Genomic DNA, 24,007 nt, shown 5'->3' on the forward strand with positions numbered 1-24,007 from the left:
GAGATGTGTCATTTAAAACAGATTCTCCTTCCCTATGCCAGGGCCCAGTCTTGAGAGGAAAGGAAATCCCACCTACTGCTGGCTCATCAGACACCCCTTTCCCTCCCTGTCCTACAGGACCCTGTCCCAGTCCATCTCAGCTAATCTCAAAGATTCTGGGACAGCTTCATGGGTACTGGGCACCCGAACTGAGGTTAGGGGCTGACTCCAGGACCCTCCTCCAGCACCCTGAGGCGTGGATTGGGGCTGCTGGAGAGGGCTGGGGCCCAGCTAGGTGGCTCTCAGTCTGGTCCCAGAGGACTGACCCCTCCCCCCACAGGGACCTGCCACACCATCAACTTGGGATTTTGGCCATGGCTTCTTTTCTCCTTTTCGGTTTGATACAAAGCAGACTCAAGCCTATAGCCACCAATGCACAGAGTGTTTGGGCCTCTCTCTTCTCCCAACTGCCCTCTCCTGCCATGCTCAGGGAATGCAAATGCATTTCAATATCCGCCTAAAGCAAACATAATTAGGAAAATAAATCATTGGGGGGAACCCCCAAAGTTTAATACACTTCCAATACCGCCGGGAACAGATTGTGGTCTCCTCTGCAGGTCTGAGTTGCCAGACGTTTTATTTCCTGGGAGGAGGCTGTACCACTGGGCTGAGGAGCCCAATGGGTGGGAGAAGGGAATGGGGCTGTTTCTAGATCCTCAAAGGCCCCTGAAAGCTGGAGGGAGGGAACTTTACCCCCACCCCCACCCCAGATGCAGGAGTCAGACCCAGCTTCCTCCTCTGCAGCTGTTTCCCCCACAAATTAGACACCCGTTTGGGAAACAATGTAGCCTCGTTAATCATTTAATGAAATAAACAACTAATCACGCTGAGATGCTGCCAGTGTTTCTTAACCTCGCAATCAGCCTGCTCTGGAGGGAGGAGGGAGGAGGGAGAAGGAAGGGGTGGGGGGTAGGAGCAGGGACTGGGTCTAACCCCTGAAATGCTTCAGCTGACTGAGGGTCCTCCCTCTGGGACTCCAGCCTTCCCAGAAGGGACAGTCCCGGAAAGAGCTTGAGATATGGAGGCAGAGGGCCTGGGTCTCAGCGCTGCCACTTCTTCCCTGGGGAGCCTTTGGTGAGGTTCTGCACCTGTCTGACCTCAGTTTGCACACCTGGAAAAGAGCCGATCACCGCATCTGTCTCGTGTTGAGGAAGATTCAGAGAGGAGAACGGATGCAGAAAAGCTGTTCGACCCTTTATAAGTGAACCTTTATTCCTTACAGCTTAGACATCCAGGCCTGACTGCTTCTGATCCGGGCCCAAGGGAATCAGGAAAGGCCTCTTGAAGGGGGTTTCTTATGCTCTGGATTCAAAGGCTGGAGGAAGGCCAAAAGACAGGAAGGGGGAGGTCTCGGTAGATGCTCCCACATCTACCCTGAGGGCAAGAGAGAGCTTTAATGACTCCAAAGGCTGAAGTCCTTTGGCCCCCATTTTTCTGAACTCCCCCATAAACTGAAGTCTCTGGGTGAGAACCCCACGTTGCCATGGTGACCTCACCCCAGATACACTCAGACTGAGTGTACATTGCAGGCTGAGGGAGGTTGGGGGAAAAGGGTCATGTCCCTGAGGTTCCCAGGGGACACCAGGACCCTGGCTGGCAATCCTGGTACAGCTGTCTCCACCTACTCCACACTTGGCTCCCCAAGAAAGGGGTTCAGCTCTTCTGCACTATTCCCCACTTCCCTCTCTGCCAACAAAAGAGTTCCTTCTACACAGTGCAGCCCTTCTCCCCGCTTCCCCCCCTCCAGCTGAGTTCCCAGGTCTGCCTCCATCTCTAGTAAATCCCCCACTCCCTCTCCTCGTGGGTGGGGGTGAGGGTCAGAGGGAGGAGAGGCTCCAGGTCCAGGCGGGTGTGGTGATTCCCAAGCAGCTACCCACCCCAGCAGCCGAAGAAACAAGGGGCACGTACATAAGTGCTCCTCCCCCCAAGAAAATGCTTCTGCTGTTGACTCCTAAATAACAGATGTCTGTCTGCATATTAATGAGATTGGACGAATAATTGGTGAGTTTTTCATTCAGTGTCAGAATGAACCCGGAGGCCTTATGTTCATGCACACAGACACCCACTCACCCCCCGACTCTCCCCTTCCCCCAGAGCACAATGAGACAGACGCAGATGCTGGCAAGTTTGACCCACAAAGGGGAGGGACAAACAGGGAACTGGGAGGGGGTGTCAGCAGGAGGGAGACCTCCAGGGTCTGGCTAGGTTTGTGGGTTTTCTCCCTCTTGATCTGCTGCCTCCCCAGACCCCCAGGGGCCTAAGCTTGCATTTGTGAGACTTCACCACCATGCAGAAGGGGCGCAGAGGAAGGTGGGAGCCAGAAGGTAGAGATGGTTGTGGGGAAAGGCAGGTGCAGCCTAGGGGGAGCAAAAAAGCAGTGGCCTCTTTCAGAGAGGTTGTGCCTCCCATGAGCCCAGAATCAGTGGGCCCTGTACCCCGCTTTAGCCCCTATGCCACAGTGTGGGGTGGAAGAACCGGGATATGGGAGTTAGACAGCTACCATCTGCCAGCTGGGTGTTCCCAACCTCTCCGAGCCTCTCTTACTCTGTCTCTAAGAATATCTACCTTGCAAGATTGAACAGATGAAATAAGATAAACTATGTCAAGTGTCTGTCATACTGCCTGGCTTACAATAGGCCCAACACAGGGCACCCGGGTGGCTCAGTAGGTTGAATGTCTGATTCTTGATTTCAGCTCAGGTCATGATCCCAGGTTGTGGGATTGAGTCCCGTGTCAGGCTCCGTGCTGAGTGTAGAGCCTGCTTGAGATTCTCTCTCTCACTGCCTCTGCCCCTCTCCCCCACTCGTGCTCTCTCTTAAAAAAAAACAAACAAAAAAAAGGCCCAACACATATCAGTTCTCCCCCCACCTATCTCCCAAACACAGACACACCAAGGCAGTTTCAAAATTGCTGCCTCTACTGCCAGACCCACCCTTGTTAGGGCAGGGGTTAATTAGAAGTTTCGTCATTATCCTGGCTGTCTGGAAATCGGAAGGAAAAGATAGGGGGAAGGAACGAGATGAAATAGACACAGGAGAGAAACTGAGGGAAACCAAGGCCTGGAACAGGAGGAAAGAGACTGCAGCGACACAGAACCACAGGCCAGGAATGGAGAAGGTATTGCAGACAGGTGGAGTGAACCCTGAAATGAGAGGCTGGAATTTAGATCGTACATTTCAAACCCCCCAGTTCTGCCTGGAACTCGACCTCAGAAGTCTCATCCCCTCTTACTGCTTCAGTCTCCTCATCTGTAAGATGAGGGAGTTGCCTTGTTTTCTAAGGTCCCTGCTCAATGTGTAAGAACATGAGATTCCCAGAGGCCTGAGGGAGCAGGGGAGGGGAGGCGGCTACCTCCACACCTACCCCCTCTCTATGGCCCATCAGTCATTCTTGCTCTGTCTCCTCTCTCCCTGGGTAAATGGATCTGCTGCACCAGCAAACAACTGTCCATTGTGTCCTAATGAGGGACGAGCAGGGAAAAGCAATCACTTATGATGCAAATGAGCGGCGGCTGCAGCCTCCCGGCTTTCACTGAGCGCCTCTCTTCTGCCCAGACCCCTGCGCTGCCCCAGTTGGACCTTTCTCCCCAGCCCCAGTTTCCATCTGGTCCTGGAGAAGGAGGGGGAGGCCCAGACTGGCCTTCCCATTGTGCTCACCGCCACTCCCTGCAAGGAGCTTCAACCCTCACAGCGGCCAGGCTTCTCTCCCCACCCCAAAGAGCATCTAGCGCGGCTCAGTTTGTGTTAACTGGGGTGAGATTCATAGGACATACAATGAACCATTTGAAGGTGTACAGTTCCATGGTATTTAGTGCACTCACAAGGTTGCACAGCCACTGCCTCTCAGGGCTCGGGGGTCACGCCCCTCTGCCTGGCGCTGCGCCCCTAGCCTCCAGCGACACAGGAAAGCTGTTGAGAAGTCAGCAGAGTCTAGGAGGAATAGAGGCTGGTGCTGGGCTAAAGGCTGGGAAAAGCCCAGAGCCGGCCTGGGAGTGAAGGGGACAAGCCCTGGGCTTTAGGATGGAGCCAGCAGAGAAGATCGAGATTTTGGTGGTGATAGGTAAGATCATCACCGCTTTCCCCAGCACAGCCCTGCAGCCTCATCTTTAGGAAATGGTCTCTTGAATTTTTTTTTTTTCTTCTTCTTAATTCCTCCAGCATCTGGTTAGGAACCGGAGGAGGTCCAGCACAGATCCTGGTTTCCATGGCTTTCATAGCCCCCGTGGGCTTGGGAATGATCCCACAGCAGGTTTCTTACCTCGGCAGCTACACAGGGGCCCTGAGACAGCCCCCAGGGACTCTCTGCCACTAAGAGAGGCCGCCCCTCCACAGGCTCCAGGGACAGGCTTCACCAAGGAAAGATTTTCTACTTATCTGGCATTTGGTTTATCGCACAGACCTATAGCCTAACAGCTGGGAAGATTCCCATAAGTTGTAGTTTGAGTTTCCCTTGCTAATATGCACTATATTTTAGCTTTATGTCGTTTTCAAGAGAAGATGGCAAACATCTGCCTACCTGTGTGTCTGTGTTACCTTCAGCTTCACTCTCCCCCTACCCCCCACCCGCTGCTTCCCTAATCTAGGACATGTGGTAATGTTTTTAAAAAAACAAAACAAAACTCTTCTGGAATCAACCAGTGCCAACTGCTGCAGCATTGCAGAGAAAAAAAACCTTTACAGGGTCACAAACTTTCTTTCATCTTCTCTGGCCCTTGTCCCCACTCAACAGAAGTCCACACTTCCTTTCTCCCAGACAAACACAGCCCAGACAACATAATGAGGGCATTTTCGTCTGTGTTCTAATGAATAGGGAGTCCCAGGCTAGTAAGTTTCAGCTCTGCCACCAACTCACTGGGTGACCTTTGACAAGGACCTCAGTTTTATCACCTATAAAGTGGGAATAACAATTTTTGTCCTAGCCACCTCCCAGGGAACTAGTGAGGAGGAAGAAATACTAGTTGTGCCAGTGCTTTGAAGTTGCAAAGAGATTATCATGAACATCATAATTACTTCTCCGGGGATGGCGGCAGCAGTTTGTGTCTGGAGCATCCAGCCTGGAGGAGGCTTTGCTGGAGGACACATGGAGAGGGGAAACTGATGTCCTCCGTCTGTGTGGGTATTGGCTTGATTAATCACAAAGGAGTAGGTTTCATGGCAGCCAAAAGAGAATCAAGGAGGGAATCCATAGGTGTGGGCTGAGACGAGGAAGTAATTCTCGGACACTTAGATCTCTTACAGCTTTTGGAGTAAATTGGGGTGCTGGCAAAGTGGGTGGGAAGGACTGAAGGAATTCGCACTCCCAGTGGCAGAATGTGACTAGTTTTCCAGGGACTCAAGTTGGGGGGGGGAGTGGGGGACCAGCAGTTGGATAAGACCTTCACTCGATGGATCCCTTCATTCATCCGCTAATTCGTTCATTCAGCATATACTTTTTGGGTGCCTAACAAGTATCTGCCACATACTGGGGGCTGGGTTCCAAATAAAGATAAAGTGATACTAATCTTCTAAGGACCTTCTAGTCAAATGGACAAAATAGAATATACACACAAATAACTTACTGATGGAAGAAAGTGTCATAAATAAAGCAAACTTCTGAGGTATTCTGTAGGAGGAGAGATTCTGGGCTGGAAGGCTGGTGAAGGTTCTGTGGAAAAGCTGGGATGGACAGGATTGGGCCTGTGGAGATGAAAGAATAGAACTCACCGAGGTCAAGTTACAATGTGGGTGGAACCTGTGGGTCCCCATGTTTGGTGGCCAGGGTGCCTGAGAGGGAGCAGCAGGTGAGGTTCTGGAGAGGTTGGGTTTCAACTTGGGGTGGATGGTGTAGGAAGACCACATGGGTCAGGGAAATGTATCCTCAGAAGACTTTCCCAACTCCTCTTTGTGGATCGTGTGCTCCTTTCCCCTAGTCTTAGTTCTGCCGGCTGGGGGGGTTCTTATCCAGGCCTTCTGCAATCTCCTGGCTGCTTTTTCACCAGGTCAAATCCTACCCAAGCTCCAGGGGTCAGCTTGAGATGCTTCAAGCGGAGGTCCTGCCAGACAGCCCCCAGGGGGCTTCTGAACCAGAAGGCCAATTCTGCAAGGGTTTTCTGTGGCTTTCTTGCCTCACCCATTGAATAGTAAGCAATATGAAGGCCAGAAATGGATCTCTTCTCCCCTCCCTTCCACAACCACACACATAGAAGCTATCACAGAACTGGGTTCATAGTCTCCCCTCAATCATTAACCTTATTGTCACTCACCAACTCCTAAGGCTGGTTCCCTGCACAGTTTAGCCTCACACAAATCTATGTCTGCATCAAGGCTTTGCCACATCCTTTTGTTGTGTGACCCTGGGGCAAGTTGCTTGACCTCTCAAAGTGTCATTTTCCTCATTCGTATGTTGGAAATAGCGCATGGCACTTCGTAGGAATGTGGCAAATGATAGTCATTAATGATTATTATTGCCGTTGCCCCCGAGACCTGGCAAGATCAGATGGTCCCCAGAAGCCAGGGCTGGGTTTCCATTTTTCTTCCCTTTCAATTTAATCAATCTTCTCCCATCTGCCTCCTTCTGCTTTGTCCTCTTTGGGTCTTTCCTATCCCCCTTGACGGGTCTTGCCTGCTTTCTCCCTCCAGGCCAGCTGTCTCTTCTCCCCTCCGAGAGCGAGAGCACACTGGTGGCTGGCTCTCACTAGGTAAGGGTTGTCTGTTCACCTTGCTCTCCATCAGTCAATAAAGATAAATTACAAAATCATTTGTTTTATTTGTTCTTGTTACCTTGAGGGCTGTCTGAAATTGCCTTTCTTTAGAAAGCCCCATTTGCATATCTCCACACTGGAGTCAAAGGCTGCAGCTGTGGTTTCACTGCAATTTAAATATTAATAAAATCTCTAGCTGGTTTTTTTAAAGCAGTCTGGCCCTTCTGCTCCTAGGCTGCTAATATAATTTAATCTTTGTCCTTTGCTTTGTATTTATTTAAAGGGCCATTTTGGAGTCAACTGAAGCCAGCTGCTGCAACCTTGTAGTTAAGAACCACTAACTAGCCCATAAACCTTCGTTTTCCTTAAGAGGTACGAGAGCTACCTCTCCCGGAGACAAAATAGACCTCAGGTGACATTTTATACCAATCGGCAGCCCCTTACACTAAGCCAGTGGTTCTCAAACATGAGCTTCCTTCGGATCGGATTGGCTGGGCCCCACTCCCCAGTTTCTGATTCAGTATGTTGGGAATAAGGCCCTGGAATCTGCGTAGCTAACAAATTCCTAGTTGTGGTGTTACTCCCCACCCTCCTTCCCCATCAGGGGATCATGGTTTGAGAATCCCTGCACTGAGCTGCTGGTCAAACTGCCTTATCATTCTGGGTCCCTGAAACAAGATCTCCAAAGTTCATCTGTGCCAGTCCTCGTAACTTGTGGGGAGACTTTCCAGTTGTCCGTTCCTTCCAGACCCTCCAACCATTGCTTAGGTTTTCCTGATCATTCGGACTCATTTCAGGATCAGCACCCCCCTGCATCTCCCCAGGGCTGCTCTCTACAGGAGCTGGCTGTCTCCAGTTCTCCTTAATTTTCTATTTGCCCAGATTCATTTCTCTAATTTTTCCCTTGTTATGGGCAGATTTACAGGCTGTGTGAGGGAGCCAAACCAAGCATCACTGAAGTATGGTGGTAACAGGGCCTCTGGCTCAGCCATTCCAGACTTTGACAAGCAAGCTCCCTCTGTCTCTGGCTAGCAAGCCCTCCTCTTGGGTTTCTGTGGGTAGATCTGTAGCTCCCCTCACGCTGCCCTTCTTCCTGTGCCGCCTGCCTCTGGGGCCCTGCTTATCTGCTCTTCGCAGCCTTCACAGGAGACATTCTGGGCAGCTTGGCTCCTTCCGCTCCAACCATCCCAACACTGATTCCTTTCTTTTTCTTCTGCATGTTTTTGAGTTAATACTTTGTTGATGATTTGGGTTGCATTTTTTTTTGGGGGGGGGAGGGGATAATCTATGGAGCTCTTCTTTAGGTCCCCTCCCTGCACCTGCATGATAATCCCTCCTCTTCTCCTGCCTTTCCAGCTCCTTTGCAGAAGTTCATTTCTGAGATGAGATAACAGCAACACAGGAACTAGTTCCCCAAATGCTTCTGTGCCCAGAGAGGGTTAAATTGTGGGATGGAGAAGGGAGAGGCCATCTTAAAGCCAGAGGTCAAAGGAGCAAGTGGATTTGCTCCATCATCAGATAAGTTTTTTTTTTTTTAACTTTAATGTTTATTCATTTTTGAGAGAGAAAGACAGAGTGCGAGTGGGGAAGGGGCAGAGAGAGAGAGGGAGACACAGAATCCAAAGCAGGCTCCAGGCTCTGACCTGTCAGCACAGAGCCTGATGTGAGGCTCGAACTCGTGAACCATGAGATCATGAGCCTAAGCGGGACGCTTAACTAAGCCACCCAGGTGGCCACACAGATAAGACTCTTAAACCCAGCTAGGCATCATGAGGCCAGGGCCAGAAGCTGACTTCTGGAAAAGGTTACGCAGAGCTGAAAAACCGGATGGGTGTGTGTGTGGATATCTGTTAGGAGACCTCGAGAGATCATTACAGAAAACTTTGAATGTGTCTCAGTCATCCCTGCTTTTTCCCAAGATTCCTGGGAAGGCATACTATATTACATGGATGCGGCTTTTCTACCAACCTGTCAGTGACTGGACACCCCCAGGGTGTCACTGGAAATGAGACATCCCTGACTGAAGACTGGGCCAGTAGCACTTGCTTCCCACCTGCCCTTAGGTTACCTAGACCCAGGGACTCCCTGGTGGGCTGCCATGAGCCCTGGAGAGGTGGTGCCATATGTGAGGCTGGACTGGAAGTTTTTTTGTTTTTGTTTTTTTGGGCTTTTTTTTTATTTGATTTGATTTTGATTTTTTAAAAGAAATTTTTTTTTAATGTTTATTCATTTTTGAGAGAGAGACAGAGAGAGAGCAGGGGAGGAGCAGAGAGAGAGGGAGACACAAAATCTGAAGCAGGCTCCAGGCTCTGAGCTGTCAGCACAGAGCCTGACGCAGGGCTTGGACCCACGAACTGTGAGATCATGACCTGAGCTAAAAGTCAGACGCTTAACCAACTGAGCCACCCAGGAGCCGCATTTAATGATTTTATTTTTAAGTAATCTCCACACCCAATGTGGAGCTCAAACTCACAACCCAGAGATCAAGAGTCGAATGCTTCACCGACTGAGCCAGCCAGGCGCCCCTGAACTGAAAGGTTTTAGTCACTGAAAGATAAGCAGTCATAAGACACAGGATGGATGGAGGTGGAAACAGGTAGCCATGAGCCAATCCTGTCAGTCCCTTTGCCGAGGGCTGCTTTCCCAGGGAGAGCTGCCACTGGGAAGCAGGAACATTCTATTGCGTCCCACCGTGGCCCCAAAGAGAGTCTAGAGAGTGCTAATTCCTCTCACAAACCCCTCTTCTCCCCAAATTCCCTTGAGGCTTGAGCCAGTGCCTCTGACCCAGGACAGCGACTGATGTGGGTGGGCAGGGTTCAGATTCCCAGGTCGTCACTTACTAGCTGTGCAAACTCTGAGCAAAATCTTCTATTTCCCATTGTCATTCTTTAAGCGAGGTGACAAATACTCACTTCCTAGGGCTGTGATGAAGACTCCATGAGATAAACATGTCATAATGCCAGTTTGTTCCATTTTCTTCACTCTCCCCTCACCCACCCACCCTGTTTACAAATGTGGCAGTGCTGAATCATGTAAGGATTTAATTCTCTTTGCCTCAAAGAGGATCCTACTCTCTGAACATGTGAAGACCAAAAAATGATGATACAGACTCTTATCTGTGGATTAAGTATGTTAAATAGGAGTGGTTGTCAGGAATCTCAAGATACCCTCCCCAGATTCTTGTCCCCTGGTTATTCAATCAAACACTAATCTAGGTCCCGAGGTGAAGGGGCTCTGCAGCTGTGATTAAGGTTATGGACCTTAAGATGTGGAGATCACCCTGGATTACCTAGTGGGCATGATCTAATCACCTGAGCCCTTAAAAACAGAAATTTCTCAGGGTGCCTGGGTGGCTCAGTCAGTTAAGCATCCAACTCGATTTTGGCTCAGGTCATGATCTCATGGTTCATGGGATTGAGCCCTGCATCGGGCTTTGTGCTGGCAGCGTGGAGCCTGCTTGGGCTTTTCTCTCTCCCATTCTCTCTGCCCCCCCCTGCTTGTACTCTTTCTCTCTCAAAATTAATACACATTAAGAAAAAAACCCAGAGGGGTGCCTGGGTGGTTCAGTCAGTTAAGTGTCCGACTTCGGCTCAGGTCATGATCTCACGGCTCATGGATTCAAGCCCTGAGTTGGTCTCTGTGCTGACAGCTCAGAGCCTGGAGCCTGCTTCGGATTCTGTGTCTCCCTCTCTCTCTGCCCCTCCTCCACTCGCTCTCTGTCTCTGTCTCTCTCTCTCAAAAATAGATAAACATTAAAAATTCTCTGGCAGGAGTTAGATCTGGCAGTCAGAGAGATGAGGAAGGGGAAGTCAGAGAGACTCCAAACATGAGAAAGCTTTGACCATGGTTGCTGGCTTTGAAGATGGAGGTAGGGGCTGATGAGCCTAGGAATGTGGAAGAAGCTAAGGATGACCTCCGGTCAACAGCCAGTCATTAAACAGGGATCTTAGTCCCACAACTGCAAGGAACATTCTGGCCAACAACATGAAATGAGCTTGGAAGCTGATTCATCCCCAGAGCCTCTAGAAAGGAACACAGCCTTGTTGCCTTGATTTTGGTCTTGTGAAACTAATCAGTTGAGCCAACTCGGCTTTCTGACCTACAGAACTGTGAGACAGGGGCGCCTGGCTGGCTCAGTCGGTTAAGCGTCTGACTTCAGCTCAGGTCATGATCTCACAGTTTGTGAGTTCGAGCCCCGCATCAGGCTCTGTGCTGACAGCTCGGAGCCTGGAGCCTGCTTAGATTCTGTGTCTCCCTCTCTCTCTGCCCCTCCCCCCCGTTCATGCTCTGTCTCTGTCTCAAAAATAAATAAAAATTAAAAAAAAAAAAAAGAACTGTGAGATAATAAATGGCTCTTATTTTAAGCCACTAGATTTGTGACAATTTGCAATGGCAGAAATAGAAAATATGATAGGTACCAAAGCCCCCTTGATAACGCTAGGAGTTGGTACTAGGGTCTGAGCAAATCTGTAGCTGTAAGCTTCAAGAAGTCATGCTTGGTGAAAGTGAAAGCAAATTTATTTGCAGGTGAACAGCAACAACATTTACAAAATGTATTTTGTACAGTCAAGTCTGCACTGCCCTCACACACTAGGGGGCTAAGGAAGACCTAGTCCTTCCAACAGCTATAAACAGGCCTGGATAATGGGTTTATGAAAAACACTTTCTCTTCCTTCAGCACACAAAATTATTTATGAAGCTGTACAGTTCGGCAATAGGAAGCAAAAAGAAGAAAATTACCTCAAGGAAAGCAACAGCTCCTTTCCTGGTGGGAGCCGTCATTTTATAGACATGAAATATCCCTGTCAGAGATCTTGTATTTCAAGAAGAATGGGTGACATATCAGAGCTACAACAATAAACATTGTATTTATTTCTAATGGGGAATTAGAAGACCCTCTTTGGACATCAGTTCTTGAAAAGATTCTGCTATTTCAGAGCATATCAGTGCTAAGAAATCTTTTAGAAATCTGGATTTCTAAAGGGCAGGACGACTCCCTTTTCCTCAAACCCTCAAGGTTCATATTTATATCCATTATCTGCCTCTGAATCCCTCCAGGCCCCCACCTAAGCTCCATCCACTCCAACATTTGAGAGCCACCCAAGGACTGTTCTGATTTTAAGTCACATCACAGATTTCCCCAAGTACTTGCTTCCCACTGAAGGGTCTAACTCTTGGCCTTTATGAACACAGGATTTTAGGGAAGCAAACTTAGGGAGACCAGCTATTCTCCTGAGGCCAGCCATTCTGTGCCTCCAGCTCTAAGCCGACATCCCCAGTACGAAGAAGAGGGCTGATAAATAATGAATCAGCATCTTGCTCAATTGGCGGCGTTTAAATGGTTTTAAATTCTTTTCAGGTGAAAAATTACCACAATTTTGTGCTCATGGTAGATTTCAAAGGGAGACTTGAAGCAGAAAATCTTTAAGGGCCCCTTGCATACCAGAATTTCTTCTCAGGCTGATGTATATAAAATATTCAGTAACCGGGACTGTGGAAAGACTTGAAGAGGAGCTCCCAAGGCCTGGAAAACGACTGCTTCTTACGATCATTCTTGGCGTCCTGTGGTGACAGGCCCTATACGCTACACACATGGCTGGCTGAGGTCAGCAGTAGCTCTGGGAATCTGGGGGATCAGGTAGGTGTCCAGCTCCTGGCACTGGTAGAGGGCTACACTGTCCAATACCCACTCTCGGGTCACCACAGGTGCCTCACACATCTGCCCAATCGCTGGGGACAAAGAATGCAAACAGAAATTAGTCAATTCACATTTTCCCAGGCCAGACTCTTGTCAATCTACTCCTGGAGACCTGGTTGTATGAGTTCACAGCATTACTCAGGTAGGTGCAAAACGGTTGATCTTAAGTAATGCTTCAGGACATAGGACCTTATTTAGAAGCCTGAGGAGTGACTGCTGGTGAAAGCCTACAGCCTCTGGCAACTTTAGTAACATGAGCTCCAATCTGTTAAAGGAAGTCACCAGAGAGCAAAACAGCATTGCAGTTTAATGGTTTTGCAACATCTTAGGAGAGAAAGCAAAACAGACGATGAGCGCGATCACATCTGTGTGAAATACATGTGTGTACATATATACGCACGCATGCCTCGTAGAATTTTACCATCACCATCTTCAAGTGGTGAGATTAAACTGGGATTATTTTGTTGTGTTTGTGTTCATTTATATTTTATGTGGTGAACATTAATTAATATTTAACCTCCACCAATGGAAATAGTTCATGCCTTACTTTTATAACACAAAAGACACCACAAAAACTTTTGAAAAGTCATTTTAGGCATGCATGCGTGCATACATGCATGCATTCATTCATTCAAATATTCATTGAGCACCTAGAAGATGCTGAGAACTGTGTTAATCAAACAATGGGTGACCTGTGGTGACCCAAACTCATCACACAGATCCCATATGTCATAGGCACGTTCCTATGGCCTTCTAAAGCCCCACACAGGTGTACCATCTACTCCGGTTGATCAAATCAGGACATTTAGACCTAAAATGACCATAGTCTTCATACTTAACCTGGGCCCTGCAACCCATACTCCTCTGGACAAAGGCTTATAGCAAGACTTACCATGGAAGCCACTGTCCTCTGTCCAGGCATCCGGTTGCACAACCACAACTGGGTGAGTAGCCTGTATCCCCGAGAAGGAAACAGCATTGAGGGTATCAGAGCAGGGCTTTTAGAACAGTCACTTCACCATTTCTTGACGGTTTGCTGAAGCAGACTAGTTTAGGTGCAACCACAGAAAGGAGGGGGATGGGCACACGGCAAAAAGGAAGGGTTGGAGGGAGAGTCTTCCCTCAATAAATTAAATACTCGGAGAACTCAAGCCCTTACTCATCCTCCACAGATGGCATCTTCTGGCACTGGTACATGGTCAGAGAAGATTCAGGGCAGAGAGGTTTCTGAGGTCCACTGGCAGGGTTCGTAGGGATGGATGGGTACCAACCAGCCTTGCTCAATCATAGGACAGATATTTGGCAGGGCATCACTTACCTTGCTGAGAGTGAATAACGAAGGCCTCTTCACCACAGAGGCCCCACAGAGGCGCACCATCCACTCTAGTTGATCTAAATAGCACACACAGACCTAAAATCACCACAGTACTCTACACACTTAGCCTGTGCCCTCTACCCCATGTTCCTCTGGATGAAGGCTTACAGCAAGACTTCTCAGTGGGAGACTCTCCACCTCTCTGCTCCAAAAGGACAGAGAGGCCTTGACCTAGAATCTATACCAGGTATGGATTCTAAGTCAATTTGCCACCAATATACTACCTACTCTGGTTATTGGTCCCCAAAAGGCCACTTGGCAGATAAGGTTTGACAGTCTCTCAAATAAAACACTTTGGAAGAAGAAAAGAATCCAAGATCTAATTTCCCTTAAATTGCTAAATTGCTGGCTAAGATACTGTGAAAAAATGCTCACTTGCCTTCCCTCCCTCCCTGCCTAATTCTGTGTTGGTAATTGATAATCACGGCCACCAAGAGCACCATACTTGGTGGTAATTACTGTAAATGTCAAGAGACAGGAAGATAATTCATTCAGTAAAAAAAAAAATACACATCATCCTGGACAGAGACTCAGCACATCAGTGGGGAAGGGCTACGTGCTGAGCTGGAATCAACACATTCGGGGGAACAGAAACCAAAAGGGATTATATAGATGTTCCCCTTGCACCTGGAAAATCAGCAGAACCGACCAATGAATGGCTTCTGGGCCTCTCTGGGGATTGCTGAGGTGCTCCTATTTGTCTGAATAAACCGAGGTCAACAGACTCATCTCTAAAATGATACCTGCTAGAGACCTGGTTTTCATTACACCAAAGAACAAAAACACTGAGAAATCCTCAAGTGGCACTTGGAAATTTCATAAAAATCCAATCAATAACCAATAAAGAAGACAGAAGCAAAATTACTTTGCCAGGCCCTCTTGGGGCTGCTCATCTGTCCCTGACTAGATGCCAAGGCCATCTTCTGAGGAGCAAGAGAACCTGATCCCTGGGGTGGAAGGGGGCACAGAAGCAAAGGTGGGCGGACTTTGTTTTGAAGAGAACAAACCAAACCTATACACATACCATGGCCTCAGCACTGCACACTGCAGAGTTGAGCCCCACAGCACTCCTAAACATAACATCACATTCAATGTCAAAGTTAATTAGAAAATGTTCATGCAGAGTCTTCCCCTGCCTGCTCTGGGCCTGTGTGGGGCCCCAGGCCCACAGGGCTTATGCAGCCGCTGTGTTTGCTTCTTAGTATCAAATGAAGATGGTTTAGGAAGAGCAGAATTCCTTCTTAACATTTACAAATCTGAAAGGTATCTTCTCCCTAACTTATGACTTCCCTCCTTTCTTAAAGCAAAGGGCAAGAAGGGCAGCTCTACCCCACTTGAGCATAGAACACTGCATCCTAGAACCTAACTTTTCACCGACTTCTAGCTCTCAGGAAGGGGCACAGGGCTGTTTTTTTGCCACAGGATAACGTTTAAGCACGGTTTTGCCTGATGGGTGGTAGAGAAATAGAAAAACCTCTAGAACACCTCACCAACCTGAGGAACCCCCTTAAAAGGGATGGCCTCTCCTGTAACACTTTACCATGTAAGGGGAAAGGCTGGTGCTGGACTCGCCACTTCTCCCGGCCTCTTACCTGTGGGCATGTTGGTAAAGGGCCCATAGCAACAGATTTCTAGGCCCCCGAAGATCTGGGAGAAGAGTGGCACAGAAGGAGGAAGGGAAAGAAACACCAATTATAAAAGAGTATGCATTTTATAAAAAACAGCATAAAGAGACTCTCGAAAATGAAGGACTTTCTTTTTTCTTTACCACCTGATAACTTCTGCTATGTCCCGGAGACAATCAGTGTAATGTCAGAACGTGGATGGATTTTAGAGAACTTTTTTTTTTTTTAATGTTTATTTATTTTTGAGACAGAGAGAGACAGAGCATGAACGGGGGAGGGTCAGAGAAAGAGAGGGAGACACAGAATCTGAAACAGGCTCCAGGCTCTGAGCTGTCAGCACAGAGCCCGACACAGGGCTTGAACTCAGGAACCGCAAGATCATGACCTGAGCCTAAGTCGGACGCTTAACTGACTGAGCCACCCAGGCGCCCCTTAGAGGACTTTTTAAAAGTGGGTGAGTAATCGGTCCACACTACGGTCACTCTTTGTTATTCAGAGGCTGAGCTTTCCACTTCGCCACCAATCAGGCCCGGGCTCCTTCCTGGTGACTTCATTTCTCGTTAGAGACCCAAAAAACCCGGGCCTTCTTTATATTTAATAAAAGTCTTGGATGGCTAGATATTCAAGCTTTTAGCTGCAGTTTGGTGTTTTTATGCAGACTTGGTACATCAATACTAACCATAATTCTAACTGTCAGAGAGGTCTATGTTGATTTTACATGCTCTTTTTCTCCTCTTTCTCTGGTCTCTGAACATCTGTTCCTGCCTTCACACTGCTTTAAGAACAGCCATTGTTCCTTTAGGCAACCTAAACCATTTTTAATCTAGAAGTTAATCTAATCTAGAAGTGAAGCCTGGTTCTGACTCTCCTCATTGAGCTGACCTGACTGCCTGGTTTCCAGGAGACACAGATTATACTGTGCCTCCAAGGTGCCTCTTCCACTTGCATACAGTGCTGGCTGGCACTGCCCAAAAGAACTTTCTGTGATGATGGAAATGTTCTCTATTTGTGTTAATAAGGTGCCCAAGTCACATGTAGCTACCAAGGTCTTGAAATGTGGTCACAGTGGGTGAGGACCTACACTTCCTATTTTATTTAGTTTTAGTTATCTAAATTTCAAAACGGCGGCATGTGGCCGGTGGCTATGGTGTTGGACAGGCAAATTCTTACACACGAATTGGCACAGATTCTTAGGCAAGCACTAGCATATCATTTAAAAGAAATTTCAAGTTGTGTCAGTTGGCTGGATAGATACCATTTGGGTAAACATCATTCTCTTGACCCTCTTTCTCCCCATTCCACTAAAAAGACTGCCTAGGCCTGGAACTCACCTTGTTTAAATAAGAGAGATGGGGGTACAGAAAACTCAGGAGCTAAAAAGTCATCATGGCCTTTTACGAAATGAGCCTCCCCACCCCCATTTTAACTACAGCCAAAGGAATAAGAAGAGCAGCAGGACAAGTCTGTTTCTGTTTTAAGTGACAGCCTCCATATATGCCATTCTCAGTATCTGTATGAATAAACTGCATCCCCAACCTGTTGACAGGATCTAGATGCTCATAATGCTAAAAGCTGTCCCCAAGCAGCCGTCTGGAGCCCAACATTGCTGTGAAAAGTACAAAAGATTAGGAATTTTTGTACCCAAGCTGACACTCACTGATGAGGATGGCTAGTTAGGAGATGAGTTTAGAAATCTGAAGTTTCACTTCTACAACTACAAATACATTCTCTTCCACAGGAAAATATTACAGTGACACTTAGTATTTTCAGAACATCATTACTTTGACCGGGCAACTTCCATCACTGCCATCCCAAATTTAGGGAAAACCCTCAAATGCTGGAATTTCCTTTGAAGGAGGAAGAATCTGGTGCTAATTCGGCCTTGCGTACAGTGGAATAAAAACAAATGGCTGGCTCACACAGAACTCCCCTGGAGTGAAGGCAGAAGCAGAAACAGGGCCAACAGCTTTCCTTGGCATCTGGAAGTTACTCGATAGGTTCAGAGGGTGGGGATGGGCTCAAGGGTTCAGAGCTCTCCCAAAGCAGTTTTCCCTAGTAAATCTCCTCCACTGGTTCTTTCTCAAGTTCTATAAAGGGACAGACAGTGCTCCGTATGGGGATGTTCTAAAATGCCCATTTAAAAAAGGAAGAAAAAAAGGCAAACTTTTAAAAAAGAAGAAATGCAGACTAGGCATGGAAGCGCTCAGTCAGTGACCTGAGAAAGCAGCAGGTTCAGGCCTGACAGGCAGATGCAAAACCATGCTTGGACTTCTCCCTGACAGACAGACAATGCTTTGCCTCCATAATCTGCTACAGTGTGATCTGGGAAAAATCATGGAGTCTTCCTGGGCCTCTAGGCCTTCATTTGTAAAACTGTTAGAATAACCTATTTTTTCCTCTGTGAAATCTATGACTTTCCAAGAAACTATGGTATTGTACATTTAAGATTTTTTAAAAGTATATATGTATGTATATATGTATGTATTTAATCTCTGACCCAACATGGGGCTTGAACTCATGACCCCAAGTTCAAAAGCTGCATGCTCTTCCAACTGAGTCAGCCGGGCACCCCTAGTATTGTTTCTTTTTTAAGATTTAAAAAAAAGTTTATTATTTATTTTTGAGAGAGACAGTGTAAATGGGGTAGGGGCAGAGAGAGAGGGAGACAGAGAATCCCAAGCAGGCTTCACACTGTCACCACAGAGCACGATACTGGGCCCGAACTCACCAAACCGTGAGATCATGACTGAGCTGAAACCAAGAGTCAGACCCTCAAATGACTGAGCCACCCAGGTGCTCCTCTTTTTAAGACTTCATTTCATTTCATTTATTTATATTTGAGAGAGAGAGGGAAAGAGGGAGAGAGAGAAAGAGAGTGTGTATGTGTGTCTGAGCAGGGTAGAGGGGCAGAGAGAGAGAGAGAGAGAGAGAGAGAGAGAGAGAGAGAGAGAGAGAGAATCTTAAGCAGGCTCCATGCTCAGTGCAGAGCCCGACACAGGGCTCAATCCCACAACCCTGGGATCATGACCTGAGCTGAAATCAAGAGTTGGATGCTCAACCAACTGAGCCACCAGGTGCCTCAAGATTTTATTTTTTGTTTATTTTTGAGAGTGAGAGTGCACATGCACAGGGGGTCGGGGTGGTGGGGGGGGTGGCAGACAGAGGGAGACAGAGGATCTGGGTCCAAAGCAGGCTCCACAGTGAGACAGCAGAGAGTCCAATGTGGGGCATAAACTCATGAACTGTGAGATCATGACCTAGCCGATGTCAGATGCTTAACTGACTAAGCTACCCAGGAGTCCTAAGAGTTTACTTTTTTAAGTAATCTCTACACCCAACGTGGGGCTCAAACCTATAACCCTGAGATCAAGAGTCGCATGCTCCACGGACTGAGCCAGCCACATGTCCCAAGAAACTATGGTATTGTTAAGAGCTCAGATTCTGGAGCCTGACTGCATGAGTTCAACTAGTCATGGGTTCCCAACTAGCTCTGTGAGCTTGGGCAATTTACTCAATCTCTCTGAGCTTTTAATTTTCTCATCTATAAAATAGGTATAATTATAGTATACACCTCATAGGGCTACTGTAAAATTGTTAATTAGTTAAAATATGATCGAGTGTTTAGAGCAGACCCTAGCATACGGTGTAGGTTATAAAGATGTTAGCTACTGATTAACAAACACTTTCTCTTCTATGCTTCCACAGACAGCACTGTACATCCCCCTCACAGCAGTGACCACATTACCTTAGAGGAAGACACCACAGTGAAGTGGAAAGAGCAACGGCCTTAGATTCACATCTGTTTCAAATTCCAGCTCTGCCCCTTATCAGCTGAGTTTTGAATCCTAGACTGGGGTCCAAAGTACATAGCTTCTCTACACATCTAAGCTCCTTCATTCATAAAATGGAGATAATACTTATTTACCTTATTACAGGGCTAGGACAACTAAAAAAGAGCCTACATGGAAGCACCTAGTTAGAACTCCAGCAAGTGAGTATCCAGTGACCCTCACAGATGAATGAGACCGTCTCTACCAAGGGGACTGGAATGCAGGGGTATGGGTGGGGTTTTTGACAACAAGGCAGAGGGGGACTTTACCTTTCTGTCCCGGGATTCTCTTGCTCGTTTCGGACCCTGGTGGTTTCTTCCATTGACAACATCTCCTCTGACTTCAAAATCATGCTGGAAAAAAACCAACGCACACCACAGGGATCAGAGAAAGAGAAACCTCCTTCAATGGAAGTGGAGTAGATAATCGTATTAAGGAATTCAGTACTGTCAAATTTTGACAACCCTACTCCCACCCCCCAAAATCATTCTTTTTGGTGGACTGAATGAAATGACCAGCATCTCAGCTGCTGAAATCAATTCACTGAAGTAAATCTTTGTGGGCAGAAATTAACAATTGGCTTTTCACCTCATTGGGACTTAACGTATTTTAATTTTTAACATCTATCTCTTCTCAAAACATTCACTTAGCATTTAGATTAAACTGCTAATACTGTGCTGTTATAAAGATAACTGGAGAATTCCTGATCTCTTAAATCAACTGTGTATTACCATCTAAAGAAATAAGGGCTTCTCAGATTTCCATTGAGAGATTTACAGTTAATGAGACCAAAATGATAAAATATAGATTTAACCCAGTAAAGAAAGTTAGAGGCTTTTCATAATCACTATTTTGACTGGTCAAGGACAAGGAAGTAAAGAATAACTGGGGGAGTAAAGAATGACTGGGGAGGTTAGAGCTTTTGGGAGAATTTTGGGGAAGAATGCTCGGGAACAATTCTAACTGACACTTGATTGTAGGGAAGACAAAGTCATGAGTGTAACTACAGGCTGTTATTAGAGGAAAGAACACTTAACATTTCGTAGTCACTTGAGTGAGAAGAGTCTAGTGCTAAAAATGTCATCTATTTGAAGCTGACCCTCAAATTCCTTGTCCTGATTGCACCCCTGTGCCTACTTAAGCTCTCTACCTGGAAGTCTAATATACATCCCCAAATTCACAGTCTAAAACAGAGCTCTTGATTCTACTTCTTCCCCCTCAAGGTGCTCCTCCTCCATATCTTCCTGATCTGATTTACTATTACTGGCACCCATTCTTGTTCAGGCCCAAACCCTAAGTGTTAGCCCCTGAATGCCTCCCTTTACCTCATCCTCCAAATTTAACCCTTCAGTAGGTCCTATCCCCAAACGTAAATCAACCTCTTCTTCCCACCTCCATGCCTCCAATTACCCTACAGATAAGTCAAATTCCTTACCATGACTTCCACCAAATCCTATGTAATCTGGCCCTTGTCCGTGATCTTCTCCAACCCCTGGTCCAACCTCTGCTCTCTACATAGAATTTGGCAATTACTACTCTCCAGCTACACTGGCCTATTTTTCTTTAATAAACCAAACTCATTCCTACCTCAAGACATTTATGCTTGCAGTTCTTCTGCCTGTTAACATTTGTTTCCTACATTTTTCCAGGCCAATTCTTTTTATTTAGGTCTCGGCTCAAGCTTTCAGAAAGCTTTCGCTGGTCTCCTTAAGTAGTCAACCTCTGGCCCTAGTCAGCTGCTAGTCTGTTGTTCTATATTATTTCTCCATAGTATGTATGTATGTATGTATGTATTTTTTATTATTTGGCTACTATCATTTTTTAAAGTTTTTATTCCATAGTATTTATTGGTATTTTAAATGTATCTTTATTTATTGTAGGTCTCCCCTCAATAGAACATGAATCCCACCAGAGCAGGGACCCAGCAGTCTTATCTACTGCTCTATTCCTGGTGTCCAGGACATAGTAGGCTCCCAACCATGTTAGGTCACTGAATCAAAGTTAAAACCAACAAAATGCCATTTAATTAATTATAAATATGCTAAATAGTGCATAATAGCTTAAAACTGCTTTTGCTAATTTTATTTTGCCTTGTCTGTTGTCACCAGCAGTTCTTAGATGGCTCTGTTCTAAAATGATTCTTCCTCCTACACCCTGTCTTATTTACCTCTCACTGTTCTTAGGATCATAAAGAGTAACATCCCTTTGAAGGAATCTGATTTTTAAGTAGATACATCTGCATGTTAATATGAAGGGTTTCTCTTCAACAACAGTTTTCTACCAAGGTATATGAATGTAAGATTTAGGTGGGCCTGTTTCTTAAGCTTACGGGTCTTTCTTTCTGCTTTATAAATTCCTTTCCCTGGGGTGCCTGGGTGGCTCAGTCGGTTGAGTGTCTGACTTCGGCTCAGGTCATGATCTCACAGCTTGTGAGTTCGAGCCCTGAGTCAGGCTCTGTGCTGACAGCTCGGAGCCTGAAGCCTGCTTCAGATTCTGTGCCTCCCTCTCTCTCTGCCCCAACCCACTTGCATTCTGTGTCTGTCTCTCTCAAAAATAAATAAACAGTAAAAAAATAAAAAATAAATAAAATCTTCATGTTTAAAAAAAAAAATTCCTTTTCCTTTCTCTGAGAAAAGGATTGTTTCCATTGACACTTAATTTTTTTTTTAATGTTTATTTATTTTTGAGACAGAGAGAGACAGAGCATGAACGGGGGAGGGTCAGAGAGAGAGGGAGACACAGAATCCGAAGCAGGCTCCAGGCTCTGAGCTGTCAGCACAGAACCCGAAGCGAGGCTTGAACTCATGGACCGCGAGATCATGACCCAAGCCGAAGTCGGACGCTTAACCAACGGAGCCACCCAGGCGCCCCTCTATTGACACTTAAACAAATGAGTGAGAATGCAGAATTTCCTGGTTTGCTCTGCGTAATTCTTGATGGTCCACATTGTCAAGGAAAGTCTTTGGAAAGCAGTATAAAAAAAGGAAACAGAGAAGTATTCAATGATTTTGTGACTCAGTGGCACCAAGTCTTTCTGACTAGTTTGTAAGATCAAGTACCTACCTCATCTAGCATCTTTCTTTCTTTAATGGACTGGGTCACCCCTAAAGAGAGGACAGAAAACACAGGTCACACAAAGGCAGAAGAACATGCTCTTTTCACGGAGGTGGATGGTGAAGCGATACCGTACAGCACAGAGGGCAACACTGAGTAGAGGTCCTCTCTCTAAAGCAATAGCCCCTTAATAGATTTCCTTCTGGAGACACAGTGGTGGCTTAATTTAAACATTATAAAAGTGCCTGCTGCACATGGATTTCTGCCTGCTATTAAATAAATCCTTAGTTCCTATGCTAACATTGCTAGGAGCAGATTAGGTCGTATTAGTTATAAAAAGAAATCCATTTTCCCCAACATCACCAGCTTTATCTGAACAAAGAGATATGCATTCAAGATAAAGCTAGTTTAGTGTTACCATTAAAGACCTTTTGGTAATTCAGATTCAGCATCAGCAAAAACCTTAGGTGTTAAAACGTTAGGTGTAAAAATGCAATTCTGAGGTGTTAAAGGGAGGAGGGGGGACATTATATTGTACTTACAGAAATAGCTAACTACCCATTTTCCTCCTGCAATACCCAGAAAATATTTCAGTGTCCGTTCACACACAAACTCAGCATCTGCAGGATGAAAAACATCCAAAGGATTAGCAGTTGAAAACAAAAATCAGCAAGTTCTGCTTTAAGAAGCTAAAGTGCCCCTAGCAACTTATGCTACTTGAGATCAATCCGGATTGAGGATTCTGACAGCCCAGGTGATAGGCTCAGAGGCCAGAAGCACCCTAATTATAAGCAGCAAGTGTGCATCTTTGGAGGCCTGGGAAAGGCTGATAGGAGGTTGAGACCACAGGAAAGGTCTGCTCTATCTTCCAGGTGCCAACGTTGGCTAAAGACGACTGTCACTGTGTTGAAGAAATCACCCTTATCAGTAGTATTGATACACGTGGCTAGGGAAGATCTATTTTACTGGATGGCAAAATGCGAAAGGAGACAAAAGCAGCATTATTGAAATCCTGAATCTGAAATGTCCATGTAAGCGACAAGGTTTCACCACCCAGAACTTCTACCTGGGGAATCCTAACCCCTTAATTTCTAAGTCCCCTGAGAGGCACAGGAAAAATAGACTATTTTCACAGCTTTTCTCTTTTCTATGTACTTCAGAAGGTAGTAGCTGAAGAATCAGTTCTGTTTTTCTTAGCATTTCAAAGGCCTCCTTTGAAGAACTAAGCAAACTGAGGAAAGAACACTTAGTTTTAAACAGGAGAAATGTATTTAACTAAATCCTAAACACAGTAGGCCATCTGCCAGTAGAAGCAATAGCCATTCTCTCTCCCAGAATCCTTCACAGATTTTTAAAAGCCCTTTTTTCTTCAAATTTTAGAGCTTTTTACCTGTTGTACAAGTTGATTTAGTAATATGCTTTAAACCCAGAAATTTTAGCTCCTTTTTAGGTTAAAAGTAGCAAATGTTGTATTGTCTTTGAGTTTAAAGACCAAACTACTTTAGATTTAATATACATTTTAAAGTTTTCTTTTCACCTTTCAGCAACTTTGATCCACAGCTATAGCTAGCTTAAGCTATATTAAACTTTACTGACATCCATCTCTAAAATGTTACTTCGCTCAAAGTATCTTGTTGTGGCACTTGATGCCTGTGAGCACTATCCTCTTACCCTGTGGTACGGTGTTTGTACAGTAGAAACCTAAGA

The 24,007-nt window shown here is 46.2% G+C and overlaps 1 protein-coding gene and 1 long non-coding RNA gene across 13 annotated transcripts in view; both read right to left on the reverse strand.

Moving 5' to 3' along the window:
- Window positions 1–938: 938 nt before the first annotated feature.
- Window positions 939–10,911, reverse strand: LOC113596306 (uncharacterized). The gene is made up of 3 exons (XR_003417057.2): window positions 9,559–10,911; window positions 5,597–5,714; window positions 939–1,354 (listed from the first exon to the last, which is right to left on the reverse strand). It is a non-coding gene; the product is annotated as an uncharacterized LOC113596306 (long non-coding RNA).
- Window positions 10,912–11,218: 307 nt separating this feature from the next.
- Window positions 11,219–24,007, reverse strand: part of BRCA1 (BRCA1 DNA repair associated) — a 59,045-nt gene continuing 46,256 nt past the window's right edge. For 11 of the 12 annotated variants that reach the window (XM_027048937.2, XM_053212520.1, XM_053212521.1 and 8 more), the window contains exons 17-23: window positions 22,843–22,920; window positions 22,310–22,350; window positions 19,516–19,599; window positions 15,384–15,438; window positions 13,735–13,808; window positions 13,309–13,369; window positions 11,584–12,448 (exon numbers count right to left, since the gene is read on the reverse strand). In XM_027048937.2, coding sequence (XP_026904738.1) covers window positions 12,303–12,448; window positions 13,309–13,369; window positions 13,735–13,808; window positions 15,384–15,438; window positions 19,516–19,599; window positions 22,310–22,350; window positions 22,843–22,920 — 539 coding nt within the window. In that variant the 3' untranslated portion in view covers window positions 11,584–12,302. Of the gene's footprint in view, window positions 12,449–13,308; window positions 13,370–13,734; window positions 13,809–15,383; window positions 15,439–19,515; window positions 19,600–22,309; window positions 22,351–22,842; window positions 22,921–24,007 lie in introns of all 12 variants that reach the window. The other variant, XM_027048941.2, reaches the window with a different exon arrangement.

The sequence above is a fragment of the Acinonyx jubatus genome, chromosome E1 (assembly GCF_027475565.1).
Source record: "Acinonyx jubatus isolate Ajub_Pintada_27869175 chromosome E1, VMU_Ajub_asm_v1.0, whole genome shotgun sequence".
Taxonomy (NCBI): Eukaryota; Metazoa; Chordata; class Mammalia; order Carnivora; family Felidae; genus Acinonyx; species Acinonyx jubatus.